Source organism: Poecilia latipinna, unplaced genomic scaffold (assembly GCF_001443285.1).
Source record: "Poecilia latipinna isolate Pla-1442-1.1 unplaced genomic scaffold, P_latipinna-1.0 Scaffold761, whole genome shotgun sequence".
Lineage (NCBI taxonomy): Eukaryota > Metazoa > Chordata > Actinopteri > Cyprinodontiformes > Poeciliidae > Poecilia > Poecilia latipinna.
This window is the reverse complement of record NW_015113377.1, coordinates 32,007-51,271: the sequence shown is the minus strand read 5'-3', so window position 1 is coordinate 51,271 and position 19,265 is coordinate 32,007. Positions and strand designations below refer to the sequence as shown.

The 19,265-nt window shown below is 38.2% G+C and overlaps 1 protein-coding gene across 1 annotated transcript; it reads right to left on the bottom strand.

The window, feature by feature from the left end:
• Window positions 1–1,184: 1,184 nt before the first annotated feature.
• ubtd2 (ubiquitin domain containing 2) lies at window positions 1,185–16,589 on the bottom strand. Its single transcript, XM_015046007.1, has 3 exons — window positions 15,960–16,589; window positions 11,384–11,620; window positions 1,185–2,497 (listed from the first exon to the last, which is right to left on the bottom strand). The coding sequence occupies exons 1-3, from the start codon at window positions 16,027–16,029 to the stop codon at window positions 1,986–1,988; spliced, it is 819 nt and encodes a 272-aa protein (XP_014901493.1). The 5' UTR covers window positions 16,030–16,589; the 3' UTR covers window positions 1,185–1,985.
• Between the last annotated feature and the right edge of the window lie 2,676 nt (window positions 16,590–19,265).

The following is a 19,265-nucleotide window of genomic DNA, read 5'->3' as shown; positions in this document are numbered from 1 at the left end:
GGTGGAAGTATCATGATGAGCTCAAACATTTAAAAAGACCAAATCTATTATGATAATGTCAACAATAAGTGGACGTTTATATGCAAGTAGAACTGTATATATCTTCCTCTATAACATCTCTGGATCAATGAGTTTTTAGAATCAATACATTCATGTTATCACAGGGAAAAGTAAGTACATGTAAAATATTGAAACTAAAATGTAAAAAAAATTGGGAAAATAAGGAGAAAATAACATTTTATTTACTATTGCTTAATACAGTAGATCCCAAATTGGAGGTCAGGAATCCACTGGAGGTCAGACTGAGGAAATCCCCTGAAATAAAATGTAATTATTTATTATGGTGGCAGCATCATAACCAGTGGCTTTAAAAAAGATGAATAAAATGATAAAGAAGGCTAGTTCTTCTCTGGAACATTACAGACAAACCTGAGCTTCCTCTTCATTAAACTGTCAGACAAAAACAGAGTCAGTCAGAGGCTTTGTCAGAACCGCTGTGATACTGACCACTGCAGCAAATATTTCCTGCCCACAGTTATCACCATATGGAACAACTGTTTGAGGAAACTTGTATGACGTACATTTTAAAACTAACAAACTGAATCAAAACTTCATTGGAGCACCTTTTGATTTAATGATAATGTTCAGTCTTCTCTGGTAGGAGTCGGTCAGCGCCCCACTTCCTGCAATATTCACCTCTTGTCCTTCAAGAGATGCACATTTTCTGACATAATTAACTCTCGCCACTATCTGGGCTAAAACAGGTTTATTTTTTGCTCATTAAGTCATTTTTTGTTGATTTAGATTTATCCTTGAATTTCTGGCAAATTTATCATATATTATAATTCAGCTTTCAAGGAGAGACCTACAGATTTCGGACCAGTGTTGACTAGTATTTGTCACTTACTGTAACTTCACCCACCTTGACTAAAGTCTCCCTTTGCAAGGAAAGTAAAATGAATGTAATTTATTTTCTACATTAAATTTAGAAAACAAGTTGAAATAATTAAAGCCTCATATTTTGGCATCACATCAGATATGTTCTTTATATTCTAATTTAGATGCTATGTAGATTATTTCTCCCTGATACAAACTGTTTAATGTAAATTGACAGCATCACAACTCGCATAAAACATAAGAAGTTAGTGAAAAATGGAAAAAAAAATATAAACACTGGACAAAAATTAATTAAAAAGATTCTATTTTTATTCAAAATATGCAACTGTGTTTCTGAAGTCCATCTTTTTCCCTGTGAATGAGTATGGTTTTGGGCCTGGACGTGTAAGCCGCCTTACACACACATACATACACACACACACACATACAGCCAAAGATGAAACAACTTACGGTTTCCTAAATGATTAATTTGATTGCTCGGTGAATGAATGAAGTATGGAGTCCAGCAGCAGCTGCAGCCAGAAATCCGGGCTGCTAGCTCTTCACATTATAAAAAGACTAAATCTCTGAGCAAACGTACAATTCTAAACTTTTACACAGATGTTAGGCGTCTCATTTACCCTGACTGACATGATTTGATGTAGTCCCCATTATTTGCTAAAATGCTTTAAAAACTTATGATTGCTGAATTGTCTCGTTTTATCTTAGCTGTCTGAACTGGAGAAAAGTTTGGAAAAAGGTTTTAATACTGTAGCCTGAAAAACAGGAGTTCATTTCGACGACCCTTGAGCAGAACTTGGACATAGACCTTCAGGCCTCTCAGCTGCTAAGCAAACCCTTGAACCATCTCTTTTCGTAGTTTGGTTTCCATAGGAACAGTTAAAAAGACTTCAAAAAAGGTCAAAATTTCAACGTGTAAAACCAAAATAAGGAGTTTTTTTCCTCCAGTGTCTTTATGCTCCTCCGCCTTAACGTAGCCCTTCTCAGCGAAAACAACCGAAGAGCACAGAAGACGAGAAGAGTCGCCTTTAACTTGGCTGTGTCTCTTGTCGTCCTCATTGGTTTACACTAGGAGGGCCTGGCTTCAATTAGTTCTCCACCGGCGTTGGCTCTTGAGGCAGAGCAGACACTCCTTCCACTGCCGCGGGTCCAGAGGCCTCTGCTGTGTGTCCGGGTGGCGTAACAGGCTCTGGTGGAGGCCGCTGGCTTAGGATCACCTGAACTACGTAGTCCCTGGAAATGTTGAGTTGGTCCAAGCGCAGCCTGTCTGTCAGCGGCCGCCCTGAGAAAAACCAGCGCTGTGTGGCGGCGGGCACGCCCTCCTGATTCTGCAAGCGCCGCTTCATCATGCCCACAGTGTCTGTGGAGCGGACCGCCAGCCGCAGATCGCGGCCCGTGGAGAGCCGCAGCCGGAGCTGGCACTCGCCCCCAGGGATGGGGTCGCTGGCGCTGCCCGTGGACGGGTCTGCCGTCAGGGAGTCCGGATCCGACCCGTCGGGCTCGTCGGAGCGCTCTTCGATCATGTTGACAGGAGGAGAGAGGCAGTACACCGGCAGCTGGTAGCGATTTCCCAGCTCATCGTAACATTCGGTCAGAGCGCCTGGAGCGGAAACAAGAAAAACAAAACTTTATATTCAGGGTTTCGTTTTTGTCTCCCCAATTTGCCATCTTTGCACAAGCATCACACTGCAAAAACAAAATCTTACCTGTAATTTTGGCCTATTTTCTAGCACAAATATTTTAGCACACTTAAAATAAGATAAAACTAACATAACAGTAACTTTTAAGCAGGACATAGAGGCTTAATTTATGTAAATAATTCCTTAATATTGATGAAAAAGTACTTATTTCATTGGCAGATAAAATCACTAATAATATGGGAAATGCTACAAGTGAAATAAACTGCCAATGGAATAAGTACTTTTTCATTAATTTTAAGTAATTATTTACATAAAATAAGCTTCTATATCTTGCTGAAAAGTTACTTTTGTCATATTTTAAGTGTGCCAAGATATTTGCTCTAGAAACTAAACCAAAATTACTTGGAAAGCTTTTGTGTTTTTGCAGTGCAACTTCTACAGCACCTTTCCCAACTATTTATACACTTTCAACAATAAATGGTTTACAGGATATTAATACCTTCTGGGGTAATAATTTACCATTTTTATAACCACATCCAAGTGTTATGTGTCCTGGAAGTGATAACTCCTCATCACAACTTACAGTAACTCGGATCACAACAACAATACAAACATTAACTGCATGATTATTTTATTTTTTTTTATCATATCTGGGTAAATAGAAATGGGGAGCTTCTCGTCCGAAGCTGTTAAACTGAATGGGTTGGCCTCTTAAGTTTTACGATTATTTGATTCCTGAAGCAACAGGTGTGGGTGTTTTGACGGAAGAATGATATGTAACTCGTTTCATCTGTAATTAACTACATTTTGCCGCATTTATTCTGTTGGTATTCTTTCAAATACTTTCATTATGGCAAAAACGAAAAGAAACATATTTGAATCATTTTTCCATTTAACAAAACGTACAATTCCCATTGTTGTAAAATAAAATGGGGAAATGAGAGTCGAACTCAATAGAAATCCAAGACTGAAAGGAAGGAGCAGAAAGTGAGAGCAGGAAAAGGTCATGTGTTGGATGTGATGTGTCAAGTATTAAGTCACCAGGGACAATAAGAAAAATGTGTGGAGGACCGATTATTCAAATGGGAGACCCCCAGCGATCCTCAGGGGGATTTCAGGCATTTGGGTTCAACTACACAATACACTGACGTAACACAGTCATTGTATTTTGGTTCTGACCATAGTCTTTTTCTTCCATACCTTTCAAATTTCAAGTTAATAAAGTTAAATATCACATCCAAGCAATCACATCCTTCTTGTCCAATTTTCCAAGAAGATCTGAAAAGATTAGATATAAATATTAGAAATGAATATCTCTTCTTATATTAGATATTAATATGTGAAATAAAAAAAATCCCCTGAATTGCAAGAAGCCCACCATTCATGAGCTACGTTTCGAAAAGGTCACTCCACAGCTCATGTTTTATGACGTAGAAAGTTCAACGAGAAAGAAGGTGAGTTCTGTGGTAACTGAAACCGAGCAGAGAAGACCACAGGACTCTGCTCTCGGTGGTACAGATGCAGTCAGAGAGGAGGCGTCAGAGTAAGACCAGGACCAGGGAAATGTTTGACCAGCTCCGTGTAGGAGTGAGGGGCAGACAAAGAGCTTGACTGAGTGGTGACGTGGCCAACAGCCGGAGCTCATCTGTAAGCAGAACGCACCGGGAAACTGACTGCTATTAACATCAGCGCCGTGATTCAGCACCGCAAACACACTTGGACTATTTGAAGACGTTTTAAAACGTTTCTGGATTCAAAATTTCCAGACTGCAACACAAAATCTGCACCCATCTTTTGCACAACAGTTTTTGAAAAGATTTCCAGCAGATATTCTGACAGAGATTAAGCTTCATTCAAGTATCCAATGGAAACACCGATTTCCCTAATGATTTTATCGTCCAATAAAACTTTAGACATTGGAACTATTAATTTACACAAACACTTAAAGCAAGAAAGATAACCTATCTAATTTGATCCTTCCTGCTGCTGCTAAACTATTCTGACAAATTACTGAAGTTACATTTATGCTTTGTTACCAATATTGTTTTTCAGGCATTTTATTTTTGATAAACAGAATTAAAACAAGCCATCAAAAAGTTGATGAACGACAAAAACTGAGCGAGAACAAAGAGGAGAAGAAGCTGACACTCTCCCCACATCTGGTCTTTATGGAAGAAGAATAAGAAGAAGAAGTCCTGCTTGTAGTTTGTCACAAACCATGTAGCAGATACAGTTAACTGGAGCTTTAAGCTCTCATCATAAACCCACCATCAGACCCTGATAAAGGCTTTTTTTTTCAGCAGTAAATTGGTGGTGAGACAGCAAAGCATCAAAATAGAGCTGGAGATGGTTTAGTTGAAAACACTGTTTCCACCGTTCGAAATACAATCAGAGTTTTATCCTTCTGGAAATGTGACGGAGAAAACATTTTGGAAACACATGCTCTCCATAATTCCTTTTCTCCATACTAACCAGACCTGGAAAATACTGTAGGCAAATGTCACTATTCGTTCTGCGCAGAAGCAGTTGAAATCTTTTTAGCTCATAAAGCTAAATAATCCTCAGGCACACAACATGTTTCCATTGCATAGTAAAGTTTTACTTGGCACGGCGCTAAACTGTTATTTTCCACTGCAGACAGAACTCTTTCAACCTGTGCAGCATCAGATGTTTACCACTGTGGCGTGCATGAAGCTGCAGTGACACAGAAACATAACTTCCCTCAATCAATGTTTATTTGATTACATTGTTCAAGAAGACATGTTCACGCAAAGTGGTTTGCCAAAATAAATAAAAAATAAAGAAGTAGCCATTTGAAGAGTTGATAAAATACGGAAAGGCTCCGATTCTCTGGTCATGCCCACAGGTGATGGTCCTCTCCCCACTAAGTGTCTGGCAGTGTATTGATGTCATTGCGTTGACCCAGATCGACTCATTTGGAAGAGACTGTGGTGTCAACAAAAAAAGCTGAAATTTCATGTGGTTCCAACCACAATGGGAAAAAATGCCAGGATGTGTCACACACAGGTTTGTACTAAAACTCTACTGCAATATATAATGAGTCACTTTGGTTGACTAGGGAAAAATAACTTCCTCTGTTAAGAACAAAAGTGACATTCATGAATAATTTCTAAGAAATTCCTTATGATTCCCAACTGCATTTAACATGTAATCGGAGACAAAAAAACTCATTTCAAGCTGAATAAATGACATTCTGAAAGTCATGCTTACTTCGTTATATGAGTAAGTACACATAGCTGGGCTTGTCACAGAAACAACATTTTTTTGGATGAAAAATTGTCAGAAATTATTCTGATAAGTCATAACGTTGTTTTGAGACCATTTTCAATTAATTTAATGATAATGGCATAATAATGCAAGAACACATTCTCAACTAACAATACACTTTAAATTCTACAAAACTTTTAACTTGGAAGATATTTTAAATATCCAACAACAAATAAAATGAATTATGAAGTCTTTGTACAAAATTGTCCTAATAAGGGCTGGTTGAAACCAATGTGCCAGACTGAAGACTTTTGTCATCCAGTTTTTGGTAGAAACTGGATGACAAACAGATAACAGACAGACAGGAACCATTTGTGAAAGCGTGCAGCCAGCTGTCTGTTTTGCTCAGTGCAACATCTGATACCTTTTACCAACATCGTTTTCTGTGAAAAGACTGGAAACACATCCAGTGGCTGGGGAAGTAAGTTGGACTACAAATCAAAAACAGATTAAGATGTAAGAAAAGAAAAAAAAAACTTGAGTGGACCCCTGATACCACTCAGTCAGCGTCAAAAGAAGGTATTCTGTGGATTATTTTTCAGCACAGGTGATATTTGATAAAAGAACTTGGACCTTCTTACGGCATCTTTAGGGTTGTAACAATTCCTCAAATGATTTGAGTACCTTGATAACTAAAATTCCTAGAGACAAATTATCTGCCTTGAAGCTTTGTTAAATTATCTTTTACGATCAAGCACACCGTGTTTCTAACAGGTGATTATTTGTGTTGCGTAACATTTTCACTTCCTATCGTTCTTCAAGGGATCAATAAACATCCTTAAAATAAATGGCGCGATGCCTGGAATAGGACAGCTCTTCTCCACCCGGAGATGCTGCCTAGTTGCTGTCTCAGAGAGAATGGCGGCGAAGTGCGCGGAAGGTGTATGCATACAGGTGGAGCGGAGACTCATGCACATATAGATAGGATACACTGGGCTGCTTTAGCTGATACTAAGCGTAGCTTTACAGACGAAACAGAAAGTAGACCAAAACAAAGTAGGAAATAATTGGAAAGTATAAGAGGAAAAAAAAACCTAACAAATATTCTGTATTTTTGAACAAAGTACAAATGTAGATGGTATGGAATCTATTTTTATAAACTTGTGCCCAGAGAAAAAAAAAATCTGAACCAAACAAAATGGCAGACTGGGCAAGTTGAGAACAAATCAGAGAAGCAGTAAAGAAGGAATAGTAATGCGTGCTAAACATAAGAGGATTGTTTAGCTTGCACAGCATAAAATTTTGCTGGCATGTTGGAGGAACATCAAAAACTGGTAGCCATTACTCACTGCATACTTGCTGCAACAAGGAATTAAAAAGTGAAACAATATATTGATAGCGAGTGCCGATTGTCAATGTTGGAAACTCTGGGGGAGCTACAAAGGCTCAAAGATCAGGTGGGAAAGTGCAGCCTATACTTATGCCTTTAGAGAAATGTGGCCAAAAGGAAGCAAATGTTGAAAAGAAGTTGTAAAAAATCCAGTTTGCCAGCAGACAGGTGGTGGATCCAATACAGAATATATCATATTGATATTTGTTGGAGCTATTCATCCAATCTCAACGAGCTGAATAAGAAATTTAAAAAGTCACATCATTTACCTGTGTTGGTCTGTAATGTAAAATCGAAATAAGTGTGTTTGTGAACAAATAAAAAAAACAGAAATACCTTTACATGCAACTGTACTGCACAAGTACAATGCTTAAAATAAAAGCTTTGCACCTTCCTTATTTTTTGAACAGTCATATTTATGCCATCCCAGATCACTGTAGAGAGCAACAAGTTTAGGCAAAAGAAGGAACTGTAACTATAGAAAAGAGAATGCATTTGAGAATGTTTTTATAACAGCTGCTATTCATTTCACACATTTAATGGTTGAGTATTATAGGCAGATGAAATAAAAAGCTATGCTGGCGTGTAAATGTTTTACAGTTCGTTTTAAAATTATTTTATTATTGCAATTAAAGAAAATCAGTTTCAGATCAATATCTATTTTCCTCCTTGCAGAGGAGCACATAAAAAAAGACTGAAAATATCTAGTTAAGCAAGGTGAGAACCAAATCCTGATTTATTAGGTGCAAAAGAAGGCTAAAAATAGCATTGAAAAAAGAAATTACACAGATCAGTTTTGAGTCATCTCCTATGACTTCTACTTAAATACAACAATAAAGCGGTGAAGAGCTTGTAAAGACAGAAGTGTTTCCTGATTTGCGTGGTACTTGGATTGAGTGAAACAGTGATGTCAAGTGTGGGGAATTCACAGCTGCAGCCCAGCAGGATCTGATCTGGCCTCCCAAACTACCAAGAGGAACAGAGTAAGAAAGCACTGCATTTACAAAAAAACAACAAAAAAAACATTACACGTGTCTCATATAAAGTCTCATTCCATTCAGGCGAAGGTGTTTCATATGTCAGGCAGTGTATTGCTTTCTGGTAAGCTAATGAGGACAAAATGTAAAAAAGCAACTCCACTCATTTAGTTACCCAAATATAAAATAAAATAAAAAATAGCCATTTATACATTTCACATCATAAGGATTTGTTTGGTTTCTGGCACAAAGTTTGTCTCTCTCTCTCAGTCAGACACCTTCACAGTTAGTTACAATGAAACAAGATTTGTAAAACCCAGCGCAAGGTACCATGGAAAACATTACAACATTCGATGCCCACAACAGAAACAGGATCTTTCCAAGGAAAGAAAAAAAAAACATCTCTATCCTCAGCTGAGGAAACATGACTCATTAGATGATATGCATAAGGATTAATGGGGAGTGACGCACACGCAAAGAGCTAAACCAGAGCCAAATTCATTGTTAGGGATTTAATAAATTTCCAGGCGGAAGTTGAAATGCTTAGGTATAAAAACCTGAAAATTGAAGTGAAACTTCAACCTGTCCTTCTTCAGTGGGTCAAACATAAAGGAGGAAGCGTGAGACTTACACAAACTGAACGGCACCTTGGACCAAAAGGGCTATATAACAAATATGAATATGTTTTGGTGTTTACGTTTTAAGTTTTATGCTTTTATCCTTTGAGCTTGCACTTCCTAAATAGTACTGTTGTATAGCAGTTAGCTTGTTTGCCCCTGAAGTACGGCAGGTAGAAATGATGAGAGAAAAAGATGCCAGGCGGCATGTTTGGAGAAAACATATCAGGCTAATACCATCCATGAAGCATAGTGGTGGCAGGGTAATGCTATGGCAATGCTTTGCTGATTTTTTCAGCAGGACCATGACCAGGCCATCTGGAAGGAGTGGCTTCAGAACCACTCTGTGAAGGTTCTGGAGTGGCCAAGCCAGAGTCCAGACTTAAATCAGATTGGAAACGTCTGTAGAGATCTGAAAACATCTGCAGAGACGAATCCCATCCAACCAGATTGAGGAAAGAGATTAATTTAATACAATTTGGATTAAGGCTTTCATATACAAAATGTGGAAAAGTGAACTACTACAAGAGTAATTTCTGGAGATAACATATTTTATTTACTTACTCTGAATGCCATATTTTGGCCTCTAAATTACTGAGATCCTGAAAAATATTTTTAGGTCGGATATGTTTTCTAACTCGTATCTAAAGTAAGTTTCATTTCTCCACTCTTTAAATTCAAAATGTGCAAAATTTCTTTGTAATATTTACAACTAAATTTAAAAGTACAGCAACCGGCTTCTTGCACATAATGAATGAAATTGAGCATGCACGTTCAATAACTTCTTTACCTTTAGCAATACTGTCTGATTTAGCATAGAAATGGTTAAAAAGCTTATGGCTGGGACTGCCTAAGGTGACCTTTAGCAATTACTCCAGCTTTGCTGCGATAATATTAGACTGCTTGAGGATGTTCAATATGAACTCAGCACCTTTCCACTCTGCTGCCTCTAATCCCCTCACTCTCTATATATGCATACATTAAATGTTGTCATTAACTGGGTTTTCTTCCACACAGCAGAGATTCCTGGCCACCTCATCTTGTATACGTTTCTATTTTCACCAATCTAAAGGAAGAATAGAACTTGAAACTAATTCAAGATTTTTTGTAATATAGAGTCAACACTGAGCTTTAGAATTGAATTATAATAAAATCGAATTAAACAGCAATAAACTAAATTGAATTGCACCTTGTTACCAGAAGCAAAGTTAATATATTACCCCCACTTTATCACACAGCCCTTAGTTGGGAATTGGTTAGTAATTAAACTGAATTCCACTCTGCTATGTGGAATTTCCCACTCGGTTTAGCGCTTCTCATTCCAATTAGATACACCAAACACATTTTTTTCAGTTTATGGTGACCTGCATTACGTATTTGCTAAGGTTTTCCTGGGTTCCTATGCAAATCCTACAGAAACAGATGGTATAATTATTATCAAGGTGGGGGGAAAAGAACTACAAGTTCCTGTACTAAAATTAACACAGGATTTTACAGTGCAAACACTAAAGTATGTGACAGTCATATATCTAACAAGAAAAGAGCTCCATTGAGGGCTCTACACAAAAAATAACAGGACGTTGATATGCTTTAACAACAACAAAAACGTTTGTCACAGTTTTCATGTTAAATGAGAATGTTTACTGATAACAGCTGACGATGATGGTCTTTTTAATAAATTTAGTTCCATTGACATGAGGCTAAAAACAGCTATTTTCATTTCTTATTTATTGATTCACTCTGTTGCACATACACTCTCTGAAAATGTGTTCCCTAAGATCCATTTGGAGGATTTAAAGTCATTTAAAGTACCGAATAATTTATATGTGTATAACTGCTCTGTTAAAAAACAAACAAAAAAAACAATAAGTCATAATGATGCAAAAAGAGCTGTGCAAAAGCAGCTCACCAAAGCAGAAATTAACTAACAATACATGGAGACATATACTTCCTGTTTGTGGTACTTCATGAGATGAAACCTGAAACTAAAACACACTTCCTTTGGAAGCTGTGCTGCTTACGTAGGTTCTCTGCTTTGACACACAACCTATTTATGGTTGCAGTATAACCCAGCGGCGACTGCTGCTGTCTGGCTGAAGAAAGTCATGTCAAAGTTTTTCAAAACTACTTTAATGTTAGTTACTATGTCAGACTAAGGTTTGATCAAATACAATATCACTGAAAAATTATAACAGTAAATAAGTTGAAAATGAGAAATTCATGTTAACAGATGAAATATTTATAAGTGTTTAATTCATTTAATTGCTCACAGGTGATAAAAACCCAACATTCTGTTGAATAGAAAGACAGGGTATTACATAAGACTAAATAAAAGGATTTTCAATACAGAAATGTTAGCCTACTGTATCATATTTCCATGCTTTGTTCAGCATGTGGCCTCAATAATTAAAGCAGTAATTCATGCAAAACGAGGCCTAACTACAACCTTTCCCTTAAGGTTGCAGTTATTCCCACTGCTTTTTCTATCACTTTTTCCTTTCACTCAACTTTCCAGCAGCAGCACATGTCCATGTTTGCAGACAGCCTCTTAATTACTCTTCTTTTTAAGGATGTCAATCGTCTTTTCTAAAAACTGTGTGGTCATAATATTTTAGCATGCAGAAAGTGTTTTACCGTGTGGCAGTGTGATGCTGGCCCCGTCAAGGATGGCCTGAGCCAGTAGGTGGTCATTACTCTCAAAGGCACTGGCCGCAGCTCGCAGCGCATCCCAGATCTCCTTCCGGCCCTCGAATGCTGGCGCCGTATCCCAGAACTCATCTCTTTTGCTGCGCAGCTGGCCCTCTGTCATCGGGTAGTCACTTTTCCATTTAGGTCGCTCTCTCTTCAGGGGCTGGTTACGGCCTAGAGCCACTGAAGGCAAGGAAACGAGAGAGGGATTAGACAGGACGCGAGATCAGAAATCCAGACGGACAGAAGGTAGGAGGAGGAGAGGAGCTATTTATTACTTCTTTAAGGTAACTTTAGGTGTCTGAATGATCACAAATACTGCTCTTAAAAATGTGTAATAAGCTTCCAGCCACATAGTGTAGTATTTTGTGTCACAGTAGTTTTATGCCAGAACAAGATGCATTTTCACAAAATTTACCTTGTGTCTCATCAGTCTAAAGTCTTAGGAATCATAAACATTTTTTTTTTTTTTGGCAAATGTGAGACTGTTTTTTTTTTCTTGGTAGTTTTAGCTTTGTAACTCCCTCACAGATCCTTTTTTTGCAGCAAGACAGACCTAACGGAACCCCATTAGTGCTGCACTGATGCAGATGCGTTTGTAAACTGATAAAAGTATGTTTTGTGGGCTGGTTGTTTCTGGGAAGGTCTCACTAATTGTGTGTAATGGGTCTCGCTGTCGTTAAGCCTAAGAAATGGTTTTGTCATCTTTTCCAGAAATCAATGACTTTGTCTGCAATCTGCTTTATCTTTTCATAAATTGGTCTGTACAAGTTTCACCCGTCATTGTAATAAATATAATCCTCATTTTAAAACTTAATTTTGCATTTACTCAGGTTCTCTTGTCTGATATTTAAAATAATTTGATGAGTTGAAACATGTAAGAGAGAAAAAAAACCCTGATACATTTTTATCACGGCACTGGAAAATAACGAATCGCTTTTCTCTTTTGCTCTGGTACTCAGCTGAGCGTTGCAGACTGATTTAACACGTTATACACCATTAGTGATGTGGAGCATGCAGCCAGAATAAACTGAGCTAAAGCTAAGAACGATACGTTCCAAACCCAGTTAAATGTTAGGATAATTGCAGCAAACAGAGCTCCATCTGCAGCAGAATGGCTGATGAATAACACCATCTGGATCACCACCGAACACGACACAGGTACAGGACAGTGTGTGTGTGTGTGTGTATCCAAGTACACAACAGAAAAGAGAAGAGGATCAAGGTGTTGAGTTCCACCTACTGCTGGTACACATGTACTCTGATCAAATAACGCATTCAACTTCAGACTGCTCATAGTAAACAAGGCCTCAAACTGCCTGACCCTTTAAGTTCAGCTACTAAAGGTTATGCAGAATTAAAAGTTTAACTTGCATACATCATCCACAAAACTACTTCATTATGATTCACAATCAGAGAAGCAGAAATTAGTTTCTCAGTAGAACTGTTGATATGTTTTTAGAAAGGAAAGCAGTTGGATAATAGCAAAATATTCTTTATGCAGCTATTTGAGTTACTTTGATGAAGTTAAATAATTCTGGGACGTCCTTCTACCCGACAGAGCCCAAAGGAGAATTTCATTTGGTGGCTCCCTTTCAGTTCATGAGCCAAAACAGCACAACATGTTGCCTTTGAGTCAATTTTACACCTTTATCAGATGTGTGTAACCAGTTCAGTTCTACACATTATCACTTTGTGCCACTGAAACCTTGGCGTTGCAGGTTGTTTTCTTTTATTTCAGTTAAGTATTTTCAGAATTATGGAGATAAATTGTCATAAAATAATCAACAGTCATGTATACTCTAGTTTAACAGTATCTGAAATTTTGATATTACACTCTATATCCATTCAATTTGGCTCTGATCCCAACTGGGGATGTTGACCATTATGAAATATGACCTAATCAAAGCAAAGTAACTGGTTATATGACCACATCTGATAGTATCAGCACACGGTTGGTATGAAACATCCAAAACTGCAAAAATATAAAACCTAACTGTTTGGACAATTTGCACTGATCACATCATACTTACAAAGACAATACATGTACAAACCCTGTTTTAAGTAGATAGATATGGAATTGATTACTGGCTCAATCTCCAGTCCTCAAAGGTTGGTTTCTTGCTACAGCTTAACGTGTTCTGGTCCAACACACCTGAATCAAATGTCTCAATTACTTCCTCAGCATGCAACCATTTTCCACAGAGTCCTGCTAATGGCCTCATTATTTGATCCAGTTGAGCTGAAGCAGAGACACATATAAAAGTTGCAGGACACTAAAAATGAAGGACTATTTTATTAAATGGAAACGTCTATGTATGAAATGGCAGTACGAGCTACCAAAGGGGACTTAAATATGAATATTGAGTGAACGACATTCTATAATTTCAAATGCATTTTTTTGCTATACACCAAATTTGATATGATAGATCATGTCGAGATTTAATTTAGTTCAGCACAAAGCTGCACAATATATGGAATACCATTCATTAGTGCTGTATCAGTGTCTGCAATATGAGAGCCGCACTGCTTTGATACAATATTCAGCAAGGTAAAATATTTTGTTTTCCATGCATTTGAAGCTTTGATAGGAAATAATAATAATATATTTGGCCAGTTAGACCTCCAGTGTTTTCAATGAAGCTTGTAGTGACATCAGCGTGATGGGAATATTAATAGAAGAGTGAATAAAAAGTGGATTAATCACAAAGAAGAACACAACTGCAATAGTTTACATTATTTAATTTTTTGTTGTTGTAATATCATACACCACTTTTTAAAATGGTCTGGAGTAGCTCTAATGGGAAAAACCAATCTGCAACGTCCTCAAATATACACCATGGTTTTATGTTTAGAGTAACAGCATCAGGAGGGGCACAATTAGGTATCAACTAAAATTAAACAAGAAGCTTCATAGAGTTTTGGGGAAGGCATTTTTGGATTTGAAGCAAAGCACAATCAGTGCTTTTGTATTAGCCCAATTTCCAGTTCAATTTTATGACTGTATCTGCAAAATGTATCTTCTAATCCTATTTACTTGGTTGTTTTTCAGTAACTGACTGTAAATCATTTAGAACTTATGCGAGTCAGTATTTGTAAAATTTAGATTTCACTAGCTTTATAACAAATGACAAAAATGTCCGATTTGCTTAGAGCAAATTTGTTCAGTCCTGCGATGGCATTTGTACACCTTTTGTCACACTACAACCAAAAACCTGGATGTATTTTATTGGAGTTTTATGTGACAGACCAAAACAAATAAGTGCAAACTGGTGGAGTGAATGGAAAATAACAGAAACAGTCTGATAAATGCCAAAGAAACACAACAAACGGGCTAGGTTGTACATCATAACCAACCCACCCACCCTCACTATGAAACATGGTGTTGGCTGCATTATGCTGTGAAGATGCTTTTCTCCAGGGGAGCAAAATGGGAAGATGGATGGAGCTGGAGGTTGCAAAAGAACTTTGTGTTCGTCTGTCACATATACTCTCAAAATGCAATTAAGCTTAACTTCAGAAAATAAACAGTGGAAGGGTGTGAATAAGCTTTCACAGCTCAGGACATACATGCTCTTTGCCGCCAATTCTGAAGGTGCCAAGTACTGACAAAGCAGAAGTTGAAGATGTCACATTTAGCTAAACAAAGAGAAGCCTAGCAGCTGTTAATAGAGATGCAGAAGCAAAGAGGAAGACATACAGGAAATCAAGCTTTATCTGTGCATCTCTAAGTGCTCAGCCTCCTCCCCCTCTTTTCCCAGATCGGTGTCCCAGTATGTAATTAAAGTAACTCAAAGGCTGGCTGTGGATCCCCTCCTCTCATACAGCAAACCAGGAAACTATCCCACAAACTTCCCACAGCTTCACTGAACTCGTTACTACATCAACCAACAACCTAAAGTCAGCTTCGGTCATGTTTTAGTGATTACTACTTATTCGTCACTGTGCATGGAGTACTGCACTCACTACGACAGATGTGTATGGTGCTAAAAACAAACACTCTTTAATAATAAACTGTTGCAATACGTTGTGGACACCTCCTTCATTCTCTTTACTTTAAAGTTCAAACCATTATTCATTTGCTCTTAAAAAACAAGGCAAAAGAGTTTCCCTAAATGTAGCTAATGGGAGCTTGAGTTGGTGCCCAATTTAAATCACTTCAGAGGGCTTCTCTGCATGCCCCCGATGACTGTGACCCATATTTGTTGCACATACAGCAGCTAGCAAGCTAACTAGCTCCGTTTTAGCCGGCTAGCTCAGTCAACAGCAAAGAACAAAGGGAGACATCGCAGGGTGCTGAACAGGGTTTAGTTTGCAGAGTAACGAAGCTGGCAGAGTGCCTTGTCCTCGGTTTAAATCCCGCTGTGTGGACGGAGACACCGAGCCCGTCTGAGGCTCCGGATATTATAATGGCAGGGAAGGAAGACCTCCAGCCAGGACAGCATGCAGAAAGCCTGCAGGGGGAAGCCCATCAAACAGCCAAACCTTCCGCTTACTAAACCATGAGACCCCGCTAAGTTACCTCCAGTGCCGTCCGAGTTCTCGTTTAAGCTGCCCGAAGAGTCGTGGTGGCTCCCGACACAGCCACCCATGGATGTTTCGGCGGAGCAGCCCGGGTTAGGTAGCTCACCCCCCGGCCCACAGCTAGAGCTACATCCACCAACCCCCCTCCTCTCAGTCTCTCTCTTTGCTGTTTTCTAAGCTTCCCCCCTTCCTGTCTTCTCTTTCCTCACTATCTCCTATTCTGTCCTCCCTTCCCTTCTTCCCTCTTTCTATCTCTCAGCAACTGCGCAGTCCTCCTCTTGTGCTTCATCCCAGAAGTAAAGAAAAGAGGGTTCACATGGTTACAAGGTGACTGAGAGAGGAATGAAGGAGGAAAAAATATAGAGAAGCAGGAGGAGACTCAACAAAGGAGAAGTGCACTTTAAGAGAGAGAAAAAAAAATGCGGTCTTCTTTAGGGCACCAAGTGTTTGCTCTGGTGATGGTGAAGATAATGCATTTTGACACATCTGCTGTCATGTTTTGTGAGAAGCTGTTTGCTGTCCTGATGAGGACATGCCAAAATACTTACCCCTTGTGTTCTTGAATGTCAAGGGAGCCCTCCTGCTGTTATACTGCAGTGGCTCAGTTTCACATTAACAAATGGGACTGGCTCTGCTTCATTCTGGGTCTCTGTGGTGATTGTTGGGTTTTACTTCGCAAAGATTAAACACTATTCTGGTCCGTAAAGTTAATTCTGTTTTTGCACCTCAAATAAATTTGGTTTTATTTTGCGTTAGGAAGACGATTAATGTTCAATGCAATTAATACAGCACCACCATGTAACATGCAGCCCATTTCCCATTCAGATGGGTCCAATGTATAAACACTGACTAGGTCTTAGTGTTTGTCCTGACCTGTGTCTGTAAACTCCAGTGTCCAGTCTGCCAGAGATTCTCATTTGGATTTATTTCTGGACTTTGAGCCATCCTAACNAATTTAATACAATTTGGATTAAGGCTTTCATATACAAAATGTGGAAAAGTGAACTACTACAAGAGTAATTTCTGGAGATAACATATTTTATTTACTTACTCTGAATGCCATATTTTGGCCTCTAAATTACTGAGATCCTGAAAAATATTTTTAGGTCGGATATGTTTTCTAACTCGTATCTAAAGTAAGTTTCATTTCTCCACTCTTTAAATTCAAAATGTGCAAAATTTCTTTGTAATATTTACAACTAAATTTAAAAGTACAGCAACCGGCTTCTTGCACATAATGAATGAAATTGAGCATGCACGTTCAATAACTTCTTTACCTTTAGCAATACTGTCTGATTTAGCATAGAAATGGTTAAAAAGCTTATGGCTGGGACTGCCTAAGGTGACCTTTAGCAATTACTCCAGCTTTGCTGCGATAATATTAGACTGCTTGAGGATGTTCAATATGAACTCAGCACCTTTCCACTCTGCTGCCTCTAATCCCCTCACTCTCTATATATGCATACATTAAATGTTGTCATTAACTGGGTTTTCTTCCACACAGCAGAGATTCCTGGCCACCTCATCTTGTATACGTTTCTATTTTCACCAATCTAAAGGAAGAATAGAACTTGAAACTAATTCAAGATTTTTTGTAATATAGAGTCAACACTGAGCTTTAGAATTGAATTATAATAAAATCGAATTAAACAGCAATAAACTAAATTGAATTGCACCTTGTTACCAGAAGCAAAGTTAATATATTACCCCCACTTTATCACACAGCCCTTAGTTGGGAATTGGTTAGTAATTAAACTGAATTCCACTCTGCTATGTGGAATTTCCCACTCGGTTTAGCGCTTCTCATTCCAATTAGATACACCAAACACATTTTTTTCAGTTTATGGTGACCTGCATTACGTATTTGCTAAGGTTTTCCTGGGTTCCTATGCAAATCCTACAGAAACAGATGGTATAATTATTATCAAGGTGGGGGGAAAAGAACTACAAGTTCCTGTACTAAAATTAACACAGGATTTTACAGTGCAAACACTAAAGTATGTGACAGTCATATATCTAACAAGAAAAGAGCTCCATTGAGGGCTCTACACAAAAAATAACAGGACGTTGATATGCTTTAACAACAACAAAAACGTTTGTCACAGTTTTCATGTTAAATGAGAATGTTTACTGATAACAGCTGACGATGATGGTCTTTTTAATAAATTTAGTTCCATTGACATGAGGCTAAAAACAGCTATTTTCATTTCTTATTTATTGATTCACTCTGTTGCACATACACTCTCTGAAAATGTGTTCCCTAAGATCCATTTGGAGGATTTAAAGTCATTTAAAGTACCGAATAATTTATATGTGTATAACTGCTCTGTTAAAAAACAAACAAACAAAATAATAAGTCATAATGATGCAAAAAGAGCTGTGCAAAAGCAGCTCACCAAAGCAGAAATTAACTAACAATACATGGCGACGTATACTTCCTGTTTGTGGTACTTCATGAGATGAAACCTGAAACGAAAACACACTTCCTTTGGAAGCTGTGCTGCTTACGTAGGTTCTCTGCTTTGACACACAACCTATTTATGGTTGCAGTATAACCCAGCGGCGACTGCTGCTGTCTGGCTGAAGAAAGTCATGTCAAAGTTTTTCAAAACTACTTTAATGTTAGTTACTATGTCAGACTAAGGTTTGATCAAATACAATATCACTGAAAAATTATAACAGTAAATAAGTTGAAAATGAGAAATTCATGTTAACAGATGAAATATTTATAAGTGTTTAATTCATTTAATTGCTCACAGGTGATAAAAACCCAACATTCTGTTGAATAGAAAGACAGGGTATTACATAAGACTAAATAAAAGGATTTTCAATACAGAAATGTTAGCCTACTGTATCATATTTCCATGCTTTGTTCAGCATGTGGCCTCAATAATTAAAGCAGTAATTCATGCAAAACGAGGCCTAACTACAACCTTTCCCTTACGGTTGCAGTTATTCCCACTGCTTTTTCTATCACTTTTTCCTTTCACTCAACTTTCCAGCAGTAGCACATGCCCATGTTTGCATACAGTCTCTTAATTACTCTTCTTTTTAAGGATGTCAATCGTCTTTTCTAAAAACTGTGTGGTCATAATATTTTAGCATGCAGAAAGTGTTTTACCGTGTGGCAGTGTGATGCTGGCCCCGTCAAGGATGGCCTGAGCCAGTAGGTGGTCATTACTCTCAAAGGCACTGGCCGCAGCTCGCAGCGCATCCCAGATCTCCTTCCGGCCCTCGAATGCTGGCGCCGTATCCCAGAACTCATCTCTTTTGCTGCGCAGCTGGCCCTCTGTCATCGGGTAGT

What these genes read in the sequence shown, in the direction of transcription:
- ubtd2 (XM_015046007.1), bottom strand. Translation starts at nt 16,029, where the DNA reads ATGGGTGGCTGTGTCGGGAGCCACCACGACTCTTCGGGCAGCTTAAAC. An exon ending in GAACTCGGACGGCACTGGAG is followed by an intron (nt 11,621 to 15,959) that starts GTAACTTAGCGG and finishes CCTTGCCTTCAG; the next exon opens with TGGCTCTAGGCCGTAACCAG. An exon ending in CAGCATCACACTGCCACACG is followed by an intron (nt 2,498 to 11,383) that starts GTAAAACACTTT and finishes TTTCCGCTCCAG; the next exon opens with GCGCTCTGACCGAATGTTAC.